This window comes from Lycium ferocissimum, chromosome 3 (genome assembly GCF_029784015.1).
Source record: "Lycium ferocissimum isolate CSIRO_LF1 chromosome 3, AGI_CSIRO_Lferr_CH_V1, whole genome shotgun sequence".
Taxonomy (NCBI): Eukaryota; Viridiplantae; Streptophyta; class Magnoliopsida; order Solanales; family Solanaceae; genus Lycium; species Lycium ferocissimum.
Window position 1 is genome coordinate 18,552,222 of NC_081344.1, and position 13,643 is coordinate 18,565,864.

The window sequence follows — 13,643 nt, forward strand, 5'->3', positions numbered from 1 at the left end:
CTCAAAATTCTTCCATAGTTTGGATTATACTCAAAATTCTTTCTTATGTTTTGGTCCAATTTTTGGGACTATTTTTGGGCTGTTTTGGTGCATTTTTTTGGACTGTTTTTTGGGGAATATTTTGGTTCATTTTTTGGACTGTTTTGGTTGCATTTTGTTTAAGTTTCTTGGGATTAGTTTTTTATTCATGTTTTTGCTTAGTTTTGGTATGGAGTCTTAGTTTGAGTAATAGTAAATTCACATTTGAGTTTGATTAAGTTGTTAATACATGGGTGGTTATTATGTAGTTATTAATGGAAGTTAAAAAGATTTAGGTACTTTATCTATCGAGTTACAAACTGCGCATTACAGGTAGGAAGGTTATACTTTGAAATAAAATTCTTTTACTAATCATATAAATTAAATATGGTTTAACAAGTTCAAACTTTCTGCAATTTGTGTAGATGGAATCTCGTAGTTGGATGTACGATAGAACTAATCCTGATCGATTTGGGTTGAAGAATGAATTTGTAGCCAGCGTTTATGATTTTGTTGACTATGCTAAAACACTTGAGGATTTTACAATTCATGGTGTGGTTAGGTGCCCTTGTTCTAAATGTGAATGTATGAAATTTAAGACCCCAGAGATTGTTAGGCGACATCTAATGGAAAAAGGTTTTAGAAGTAATCATACAATTTGGACTAGTCATGGAGAAACGCGTAACAATTTGCGTGGATTTTAGAACTTTGTTGTGGGTGAAAGTAGTAGGATGGTAGAACCTAATGTCCAGAATTCTAGAATGCACAACATGGTTCAGGATGCTTATGGCATGCATTGGGGCTTTGAATCAGGTGGCCATGTTGAAGAACCTCCCAATGAAGAGGCCCGTACCGTTTTTATAAAAAGTTAAAAAAGTTAGTTGGCCCTTACATGATGGTTCTACCCACTCTCAATTATCTATCGGTGTTAGATTATTGAGTATCAAAGCGTATAACAATGTTTCCCGAGCGGGCAATGGATTCTCGTGATTGACCTCGTAAATGGAATTGGTTGACCCGACTCTAGAGATACCCGATAATTACTATAAGGCAAAGAGATTGGTATCTAAGTTGGGACTCTCGTCGGTGAGAATTGATTGCTGTGAAAATGGCTGCATGTTATACTATAATGATGACGTCGATCTAGAATCTTGTAAGTTTTGTGGTAGTGAACGGTTTAGGGATACACGTAGCGGGAAGAGAGTGGTTGTTAAGGCGATGCATTATTTACCTCTAATACCAAGGTTAAAGAGGTTGTATGCATCTAATTATCTTATTGCTTTGATGCAGCTCCTATCCAGGCAAAGCAACTAAAGGGATTTCAAAGACAATCAAAGAACTCTATAGAGGCGCCGTTCCGTCTTGAGGCAAGGTGCCAGTGAAACTGAAGAAGCAGATGTTTCTTGAGTTTAGGGTATTTAATATTTGTAGTAAAATACTATAACTATATGTTGATTGTTTATGGGATATTCCTTTAATATGCTCCCTAATCATATTAATTTCTTTGCAGACAAAGTGTTCCGATGGGATAGTTGAACATCATGATTTAGTAGCGCAGAATTTTGAGAAAAAAGCGGCGAAAATACTTAAGGATGTGTTACTTAGAGCCCGTAATAATTGCTTGCAACCTCGTGGATCCAAGTTGAATGGTGGAAGGACCTACTGCACTACTGGGCAACTGATTCGAGTTTTTTGAAACGAAGTGAAAATGGGAAGGTTGCTAGAGCCTCAGTGAAGGGTGGATCGCTGCACACTAGTGGCGCCACGAGTCAAGTGGACTTGATGAAACGACTGGTATGTCTTCTTCTTTAGCTTTATCAAATGACATTTCTTATTCTTCTTGGTTCAGATTTTTGGGTCTGTTTTGGTTCAGATTTTTGGGTCTGTTTTGGTTCAGATTTTTGGGACTGTTTTGGTTCATTTTTGGGATTGTTTTGGTTCTTTTTTTTGGGATTGTTTTGGTGATTTTTTGGACTGTGTTGATTCAGTTATTTGGGACTGTTTAGTTCAATTTTGGGAATGTTTTAGTTATTTTGTTGGACTTTTTTTTGTACTCGTTTTTGGACTTTTTTTTAGACTGTTTTTTGGACAGTTTTTGTGGATTGTTTTTTTGTACTGTTTTTTGGGGACTGTTTTGGTCATTTTTTGATTGTTTTTTTTGGGACGTTTTTTTTGTGGACTCGTTTTGGTCATTTTTTGGATTGTTTTTGTTTGATTTTTTTTGGATCATTTTTTTTTTTTGGTCATTTTTGGTCATTTTTGTGGACGTTTTTTTGAATTTTTTTTGATGTTTTTTTGGGACTATTTTGTTTGGACTGTTTTTTTTGACAGTTTTTTTGGACTGTGTTTGTGGACTATTTTTTGGACAGTTTTTTTGGACAGAATCAAGTTCGCTAGTTGAATAAAATGGTGCATAACAAAACTGAAAAACATTGCTTTCCAGTTTATTAGTCTTGACACTAACTCTTGAATAATTAGTCTTGACAAAGAAACCTTGTGTATACTCATTCCTCCCCTTGTCTCCTTTTTGCAATCTCAGGACGAACTATTATGTAAATGGTGCATGAATCATGGTACATAATATAAAACTGAAACACATTACTTTTTTAATTGTTAATCTTGATTTGTTTGTAGGAGCTCCAGAGGGGTCAGGCAGTACCTCAAGATGAGATCTTCAAGATTACTCACAAGAGGAAGGAGAAGAACGCCGATGGTACAGACCGATGGGTTGAGCCAAGGGCTGAGCGAACTTGGGTAAGTCGTTAGTTAACAATAATATATATTTTTTGTACTAAATTAGACTATTAACATTGTATCCTTCAATTTCAGAACGAATTTCAACAACACTTTGGGGAGTTTCAGCCACTCAGCCAAGTAGCACGCCGATGACCGACAAGTTAATACAGCAACGATGGATTGAGAAGGTTGCTCTCCCAACAAGGCATGGGACAGTTTATGGGATGCCTAATCGAGCCTTTCATTGATACTCGTCGACCCTTGAAGCCGTAGGTGTTACTGATGATGGGGCAGTTGATCCTAAAGAGTACGAAGCTATGAAGCATCAAGTTGACCTGCTAACAAGACCACTTAATTCCTCAGAGGCCAGGATGTTGGGTATGCAACCCCAGATTAATAGCTTACTTAATTCGCGGACGTTTTCAATTCCCCCGTGTCCTGGGGATGCTCGTAGGTCACAGCCCCCTAACCAACCCTGACCTTCCCAAGGTAGACGACGTAGGTCACAAGCTGACATAAATCATGCTCTTGTCGATGATTCTAGTGGGGAGGATATGGATCATGTCTCTAACACTGAACGTTGACCTTTTTGATTAGTGTGCTTTTGGATTCTAATTCTGCTATGTTTAAATGGATATGTATATTATGTTTAAGGGTTTGAATGTAGTTTTAATTTGAACTAGAAGTACTTTTAATTTTAAGATATTTAAGTGTTTGAATGTAGTATATGATGTTTAAGTGTTTGAATTTGATTGTTTATAAGTGTTTGAATGGACAATGTTTAAGTGTTCAAGTGTTTGAACATTGTTTATGGTTGTTATGTTGCATTGTTGATGAATTGGACGATTGTTTTGGTTGATAAATTTGGTTGTTTGAAAATTGGCAAGTGGGATGCCAAAAACGAGGCAAATCTTGGAAAAAAATATTCCGTATTTTGAAAATTAAAAATCCCCAGATATTTCATAATTTCGACCACATGAGGTCGAAATTGTACCCAGAACAATACAATTTCGACCACGTGTGGTGGAAATTTAGCAATATGGTTGCCAGATTTCGACCACATGTAGTTGAAAAAATGGGCCCAATTTACAATTTCGACCACATGTGGTCGAAAATAGTTTTTTTCCCTTAATTTCGGTAGAATGTGATTTCGACCACATGTGGTCGAAAAAAAATTTCGACCTACCTGTTACCGACCTACGCATGTAGTTGAAAAATTGGTCTAAATAAAGGCTTTTTCGACCTCGTGTGGTCGAAATTTTTGGTCGAAAATCCCGATTTTTTTAGTAGTGTGTTGGAATTTGTAGAATCCATTTGAGAGAAGAATAATTTTGGAAAAAAAAATTAACTAGTACCTCTTTAGGCTTTAAAATCATTTATTTTGGATCAAAGAAAAAGTGCTAGAAATTATTAGTTAATACCTCTTTAGGCTTTAAAATCATTATATTGGATCAAAGAAAAAGTGCTAGAAATTATTTCTTTTGGACTACGGAGAGTATTGTAAGAAGGGAGTAGTAATTCTTTGTATGATGGTTCATGACTTGAAATGCACTTGGGACCTGGAAATTGGAGTGGGGTTTCTTGGACTAACCTTCTTCATGAAAGCAAATTAATGATGGCACGTAATCATTAATTATTGGCTATCTAATTAAATTATCTTTTTTCATTACTTATGTTGCATTCATTCACATCTATGGCTTGGCCATCTTCCCCACTTTCTCATGCGACCTAATACTACTTGACATTTGACACCTCTATTTGAAAGTCCAATGGCGAGCAATTCACCTTTACTTTTTTGTTTTTCTTATTTTCCTCCGACATTCAATATTTGCTTCGGAGTTTGATTGATTCAATTTATTACAAAGAATAGATCTGTTGAATAAAATACTCTTTATCAAAATTGATTTCATTCCCATAATTTCAACTGAGGCAGGCGATTGAACTTGGATCACCCACCTGGATCAACTTGGATATATACATAAATAGTGTATTACGAATAAAACACTCTTTAAATTTTTTTAAACTTTTGAATTTTCTTTACACATAATACACTTCAGACAAGAGTGTATCCACATTTCTTTCTTTATCAAAAATATACAAAGAAAGTTTAGAAAGAGGAGAGGAAAAAAAAAAAAAAAAAAAAAAGAGCTGCTAAACGGCCACACCAATTTGGCTCAAATATGTCCACACCTATGAAAAGACTATTTTTCATGTATTGGAAAAAAACAAAAATTGACTTGATGGGAAAGATTTCATGCAAATTTTGAATTAAGATGAATTTTGGGAAGGAAGGGTAGCAATGACATGGTATAAATAAGGCAGAAGGGTCCGGGACCCCCTTGAACTTATCGATTTTTATTCAGTGTACACCTAAACTTTACGTTGGCCTAATTACCCCCCTAAACTTAAAAATGTGATAGGCACGACCCCCCTTCGGACGCCGACAACCCATGGAGGTGGTCAACACGCGTCGCCACATGGATTTTTTTGTCCATGTGGCATTTTTTAAAGGAAATATATATTTTTTACTTTTTAAGTTTAACAATTATTTGAATCATCTTTTTCGGGCCAAATCTATAAAAAAAGAACTTGAAAATATTTTGACTATAATTTTTTTATTTGCCTAAAGATAATGATATTCTAATCAAGTTATTTTTATATAAATATTTTGACTATAATTTTTTTATTTGCCTAAAGATAATTATATTCTAATCAAGTTATTTTTATATATTTGGCAGGAAAAGAAGAAATACACAAAAGAAGAACAAATAATCATTGAATCTAAAAAATAAATCAAATAAAATATTAACCAAATATTTTCTGAATTTGACCCGAAAAAAATAATGCACAGTTGAAATAAATAGTACTTGCATGAAAAGAAAAATACACAATATTTTTGTAAACAATACACCGTCTAAACTTCATTACTTTTGCTAAACCTTATTTTTATTTGAATAAAATAAATAGAATTTCAAGTTGAAACTTTCAACTAAGTTATTTAGATTTGGATCCGAAAAAAGAAAAAAAATACATAGCCAAAATAAATAATCATCATATCAAAAAAGAAAAAAACACAATTTGGATAAAATATGCAATGTATATTAAGAAAAACTAATAAGAAATACAATTGGATCAAATAAAGTCATTATATTGATTATGTGGCAATTAATAGTTGAAAAATACCCCATTTGGAAGCTGATTTTTCGATTTTTCACCCATCCACGAGCCTAAAAGAGAGTGTATCCATACTTCTTTGCCACATCGCGCGTCTTGGGTCCAGGCTATCATATTTTCAAGTTGAGGGGGGTAATTAGGCCAACGTAAAGTTTAGGTGTACACTGAATAAAAATCGACAAATTCAGGGGGGTCCTAGACCCTTTTGCCTATAAATAATTTAGATACCCATGTGAATTTGCTATGCTACCCCATTTGGGCCATTGTGGTCAAAATTAGTGTGGTAGAAATACTTTCCAACAATAAGAACATCTTCCTTCAATAATATAAATTTCTTTTTTGTCGCAAATACGCCTCACTTTTTTGCAGGCTACAATGTTTTTCATACACCAACACGAGGGAAGACTCCTATTTATATGTGTAGTTGGCTGCTTCTTCTTCTTCTTCTTCTTCTTCTTCTTCTTCTTCTTCTTTTATTTTTTTATTTTTAATGTGTAGTTGTTCACTTGTTCTTCCTTGAAATAAAATGGGAGAGGGTCAGACATTAAGACAACATGGGAAACTAGGTGGAGTTTAAATATTTGTGAGAATGCAATAAACATTCCTATCAATATAATCACATGAACTGAAGTTCTGGCAAAAGAAAAAATGAAGAAGAATTATTTGGAGTGAAGCACCAAATTGACTGAAACTATTATAGACTCTTCCTAACAGCTTACATCCTAAATCTGCTTGCAAACCAACACATTCTCGTTCAAAACTGCAATTTCATACATAGTTGAGTGATGTAATAAATGAATTTCATAGTATTTTGAAAAGAATATTATTAGCATGGAACATCAATCCATTAAGACAAACACGGGATTACGTTCAAGTTCAGTACCACGTTGGAACGATCAAGCTTAGGTTTCAAGGACTAATGCACGATTGCACTAGTCAATGGTAGTCCATCACGTACTCTCGATGAATGGCTTTCTAGTCCTTCTGCATAAGATTGTAACAACCTCAATAAACTTTATAGCATACAACCATGGTAAAGAAATTTACCAGTGAATTTTCCACATACAAGGAAATAAGATCTCCAATCCAGTTTCAGCCAAATGCAAACAGGTTTACAGAAATGAATTTCCCTTGCTAATCATGACACTGAAACACATCTAACGGAAGTCTTTTCCAGCCTAGCATTTCGACAAGGTCCATGCTGGTGTTTCAAGCATGAATCTGAAACACAGGAAACAGTAAAAAGTTAGTTTTGGCAGCCATCTCCTTCTTCGAGAGCGGAGAAGCAGGTCATTTATAAGCAACCACTAGGAAAGGGGAAAAAAAAGAGATATTAGGAGAAATCAAGACCTATAAAGATCAACATGTATTTCTAAGGGCATTTTGAGAGCCAGGACACAACAGCCAAGACTCAAGACACCACAGTCTTTTGTAACTTTCTTTGTTGAAGTCCTTCAATTGCAAAGTTTTAATGAATAGAGAAATTATCCTGTGAAGCAGAAGTAAGGAGAAGTGTGTCATATATTCATAAAGTTCTACTGTCTAAAGCATGAAAAGAAAACCAGCATTGAAGAGACATAAAGATTAACTTCCATGAGTGTATTAAGAAACTTCTATGGATTTCTACAATATATGAGACTTAGAATTGTTCCTTCAGAGTTTTCAATATACCAAGAACAGTAAAAGAGATAAAGGCAAAATGGGTTGAATAAAAAGAAGCATTTAGGGGGGAAAGAAAAATCATTGCAGAACAAAATCTGAATTCACCATTTGCAATCTTTCTATGGTCAAAAACTAACTTACCTTGAATTTTGTAGCTGTGAGCAATCATAGTCTCCAAAAGCACCACTGTGCAAAATGTTCCAATCTGTCTCTTGGAAATTAAATAGGTAAAATAAATATTGTTAAAAACACCCCACTAACTTGAGATGCCTCTACTATCACTAAAAGTAACATTACGGTTTTTACGGTCCAAAATGAATGTCTTGCATCTAAGAGTACCATGTAAGTGGCTTATGTGAAATTTCTTATTTTTTCTTTTTAATAACAGTGGTGTCCGAGCCAGTATGCGCACCTTGATTATTCACAGGTACCGGTTAGTGTTGACACCTGCTTTTGGCTCGTCGTGCTTAAAATTAACGTTTCGGGGGGCCTTGATTCATTAAAGAGCACGGAATAGCATTTTTACACATTTTTTTTGCATTTTTCGATAATTTACTATAATTATCCTTATTTTAGGAATTTTGTCGATTTATAGTCATTTCTAAGAATTATTATTTTTGCACATGTACAACGTAATACTACCATTTTATGCAATTAATAACTGTTTCTTTATTTTATAGCAGTACAATTTTGTATCTTATATATTAATATATTTTTATACTTACATTATTATTTATACATGTATTAGTTAACTATATTTTAGTACAGTCCGTCAGTGTAGAGAAAATCGGAGCAATTAATTCTTAAACGCAGAGCAAGAATTCGATCAAGTCAAGGTCTTGTCACTTTTTAAAAAGGTGACATTTGAAGTGATGGGTTGAGTTCTTCATCCATTGGTTAATAGATTTTTATACATTGGTTAAAAGAGTGAAATTCCCATTGGAAAATAACCTAAAGACCAAATGTGGCATCAAGGGGACAATGTGGTATGGTTTTTGATTTTTTGGACGAAACAAGGGATCATTTTGTATTATAAATAGAGGAGATGAGTCTTCATATTTTTTCACCACTTCACACTACCTCACATATATCTTTTCTTCTCTCTTCACTCTCCATATTTTTCTCTTCATAAGAAGACTAGCAAGGCTAGCATCTTCCTCTTCTCTTTATATTTTTTTCTCTCTTCTTTTTTCATACATTGTCTTTATATTTTTTTATATACATGGTCTTTAAATTTATTATATGCATTGTCTTTATATTTTTTATATACATTACATACATTGTCTTAATATTTATTTATGCATTTATATTTACATTCATTCATACATTTGTCTTTATTCATACATTGTCTTTACATTTACTTATGCATTTGTCTTTACATTACTCATGCTGTTGTTTCTACATTTATTCATGTATTGTCTTTACATTTATTCTTGCATTTATCTTTATGTTTAGTCATGCATTTGTCTCTACACTTATTCATGTATTGTCTTTACATTTATTCATGAATTTTGTTTATATTTATTCATTGATTCTCTCTACATTTTCTTCATATATTTTCTCTACATTTTTTATACATCTTTTTTTTTCTTTCACTTTAACCCACTTTTTTTCCTTCACATCATTTTACATCTCTATATTCTTTTATATATTTTTATATCATACATTATATACATATAAATATACATACTTACTTTACCTAACCACTAAGTGAAGAAGGAAGAAACTTTTCATTAAAGAGAATGCACTTTATTGTCTCTAAATTATCCTTATATTTTTCATACATTATCTTTATATTTTTGTTATGTTGTCTCTAATTTTTTTTTTTTTATAAATTTATACATTTTCATTTCTTTTACATTTTTTGTACCATCACACTACATGACTATTTTATTTTTTTCGCTACGCATTTTGCTCTTTACATTTTCTCTATATCATATTTACATTAACATATATTTTTTTAATATTCATATATTTCTTTTATATATATCATTTACATATACATTTTCACATTACATACACTACATCCTAAGGTCAAATCAAGTTTCACCCTCACTTTTGTCAAATTCCTCTTTTAAAAACTTTATGTCAAATCATCTTTTTAAGATTTTATTTCAAATCACATTTGAAAGACTTTATGTCAAATCACCTTTTTAAAACTTTATGTCACATCTTTTACTTCTTGACTTTTCAAATTATTTTAACCAATACTTTTTTCTTTCATCTTGCAATTTATTAAAAATACTACACTTTTGGCCGATGAAGAAATTTTCGTCGATTTCCAAGGCCTCCCCTATACAAAAGACGGGTTTTTATTTTAAGTTTATTCATTATTTCTTTAATGCATTCGATAGTTATTTATTCTCTTGCGAAGACTTTTACTAAGTGTTTATATAGGTACCCGGAGACGCATCCCCAAGACAGCACTCGAAAGGAACCCGAAGAATTCATCGAATCTTTGTTTGTATTTACTTTCGCGCGTTATTTAAAATTGTACAAAACATAAACTTGGAGTAGTGAAAACTTCACTTTAATGTTGGGCGGAGATATTTAATTACTTGTTGCTTATATGTTTAATTTAAAGTTCGTTATTCGCTTTAGGCAAGACATAGGCCGTCTATACTTTCATAAATTGATTAGATTGACTCGATATGAATACTTTGTTAATTAAATTCACACTTTTGGCGTTTAGGTAAAAATACTAGTCCATCCTTTATTTTAAATTCTTTATACACTTTTAATACAACACACATTTTATATTGTTTCGTATACACTAATACATATTTTAGTTAAGTTAAATCTACATTTTGACACCAGGTTAATGCTAGGCTGTCTATTTACAAATCTTTCATTCTTTAAAGGCATTATATCTTTTTCACTCATTTTTTTAATACATAATTCCTATACTTATTTTTTACCAAAATCTTTACTATCCTTTTGTTCCTTATTCTTTTGATAGGATATTCATTAAATGAAGACTCTTTTTTAACTAAACGGTAGAAACAAGTCAAATCAACTCCGCTTTTCTTAATAATTTTGTTATATAAACTCTTTACACCAATGAATATTCGTAGATTATTTTTACATTCTTTATGCACTAATATACCTAGTTATACAATTCTTTAGACATTTTATTTTTGATATACGCTCTTTTATGCTTGAAATATGTTCTTTATATGTTTTATATACATACATTATACACAAACACACATTCTTTATATACTTGATATACTTATTTTACATGCTCTTATATTTTTTATACATCTTCTATATTGTTGTATACATTATTTACACCAACTGATATACCTTTTGTGCCAATAGATATATACTCATTTTACTAACAAATACACTACTATCGAACGAGGTATATTTTCTTTACACTCCTTTGTACATTCCTATCAATATACATTCTTTATAAATACTTGATACTTGGTATAAATACATTTTTTATACACTGTATATACTTAGCATATAATCACCTAGTGTAGCTTTTAATGAAATCACAACATTTTAAAAATAGGTAATAATAATGATAAACAGATAGATAATCCCCCTCTAGTGTTTAGTTAAACTAAATTTAAGGACCGTCTGTCGGGGCGTGCTGCGAGGGATGCTTAATACCTTCCCTCGGGGGGTAAAATAAAACCCTTATCTAGAATCTCATAGGTTTCGTAGACTGAAAATGGAGTAGACACACAAATGCATATAGGTTTCCTGTTTTTTTCCTTAAAAATAAGGTGGCAACTCTAACCCTTTTAAACCAGTTAGAAGAACCGGGAAGTTGCTAACTATCTTGACCCGTTCAAAATAGGGCGTAACAGTTAGCTCTGCCACTAAGCTTCTGTTGAGAGCGTGAGACTACAAAATAGGCACCTTTGTACCACATAATATGTTCCATTCACATGTCAAAGGGTCAGTTTTCCCTCATATATATATATATATATATATATATATATATATATATATATATATATATATATATATATATATATATATATATATATATATATATATATATATATACATATATACATAAATACACACACACTATATATATACATATATATATATATATATATATATATATATATATATATATATATATATATATATATATATATATATATATATATATATATATATATACATCTCTCTACATTTTTCCAATCAATGTCATGCCGATCAAATACTTCACTTTCCTATCCCAAGGAAGACTGCTAGAGATGCATCCCTGTTAAACAGTACAACATTCTCTTGAGAAAAAGAAGCTGAAAAGTAAAATCGACGAAAGTGTTCTTGGGCATACCACATACTTTCGCACAAATTTAAGTATTGGCTGGCATGAAAGCAAGGTGAAACTACTAGTGGACATACATTTTGTCTTTGTATCACAACACTCCTAGCTTTATATCATGAACTAGTAAATATGCCCGCGCTTCACGCGGCACATTAGCTAATTTTTAAATGACAACTATTAATAATTTTTTCCATTTCTACGTCATATTCCCAATAAAATTGGCTTGATACTATTTCAATATTTCCATCCCTATAAGTAACAATTATCATAAGCAATCTCTTTTAGCAGTTATTTCACCAAATGTAAAAACATAGCTGCAAAAGATATGTTATTCAGTGTAGGCGTACAACATTCAGGACTAAGTATAACATGCAAGGACGTAGAAAACACTTCCTCGCAATTTCTTTTCATATACGAAAAAAAAAAAAAAGGCACTATGCCTATAGATGATAAATAAAAAGATACGATTGGCATTGAACAAAATCAAACAAAAAAGCTAATATTTCGTTAATCATCATCCAAACGCATCACAAAGTAGATATAGCTACAAACAAATCAATCAACTGTAGATTAAATTAACACAATCATGATTTTGAGATGGCACAAAGAGATGTCCTGATACATAAATAAACCAAGACCTCATATCTTGTTTGGAGTCTATAATCTATAGAGATTCTGCGTAATGACCTTGAAGGAGGATGAGAAAAGGCATAAAAATGAAAATGTTGCTCTTACAAAATCAAAGCTGAAACCTTCATAAGTTTAATTGCTTCTTACAATTTGTAACCTCGAATTTAGAAGTAAATTATCCTTGAGATTGGGGGTTCTTTTTCATGAATTATAAGGTTTGTCCCTGAGTTGGATACTCTGGAAGAGAATGAGCAAGTCTCACGAATATATCTATATAATCTCTCTCTCATTAGTATAGTTTACATGCTGACCACATTAGTCAACTAAATTTTTTGACTACCCAAGGATATAGCTGTAGATAACGAAATTTTATTGAATTTAAATCCGTAAGAAATTCGGATTATAATAAATTCAAGATATATTAGTCCAAATAGATATTACGGATTAATATAATTGGGTTAATTATTTAAGTCCAATAATACGGATTTAGTTAAAAATCCGATTTCTATTGGGCTAGTCCATTAATTTGGGCTATAAATAATGAGCCCACTTTGCTAAGCCCAAAATATCATCTTACTAGAGGCCCAAATTGGTGCCACATGTCAAATGATGTGGCACGCCAAGTCAAACGAAAGAGCCAATAGGATCATGCCACGTGTCAAAATGATGCAGCATGCCTAGTCAAATCAAAGGCCAATGAAGATACGTCACGTGTACAAGTGACATGTTCCGGCCAATCAAATATCGACAGGTCAGCTTAAATCTGATTGGTTGAAAGAAGTCTGTCCTTATCACAACTCCTCCATCCTACAACTATAAATAGGGGTCTCATAATTTATAAAAGGGACAGAAATTCTAACAAGAAGCCAGGGAGAGCTCGTGGATCAAACACCGCAGATTTCTCTACAAGCTAAAAGCATTCAAGCACTCAAGTATTTCTCTAGAAGTTCTAGAGATCCAGACGAAGATTCAAGACCAAGCTCAAAAGCCCTTGAATTCAAGTCCAAGTCAAAATCAAATCCATCAAGTTCAAGATCAAGCTCAAAAGCCCTTGAATGTATTGTTGAAAAGACGAATCGGAGGAATCATAGAGATTGTAACACTCATATTCAAATCAAATACAACG

General features: G+C 32.4%; 1 protein-coding gene across 1 annotated transcript in view; it reads left to right on the plus strand.

Moving 5' to 3' along the window:
- Positions 1-1,656: 1,656 nt before the first annotated feature.
- The window catches only part of LOC132049952 (uncharacterized), a 35,184-nt gene continuing 23,197 nt past the window's right edge, over positions 1,657-13,643 (plus strand). The window contains exons 1-2 of the mRNA XM_059440939.1: positions 1,657-1,812; positions 2,653-2,772. Of these exons, the coding sequence (XP_059296922.1) occupies positions 1,801-1,812; positions 2,653-2,772 (132 nt within the window). The 5' untranslated portion in view covers positions 1,657-1,800. The remainder of the gene's footprint in view (positions 1,813-2,652; positions 2,773-13,643) is intronic.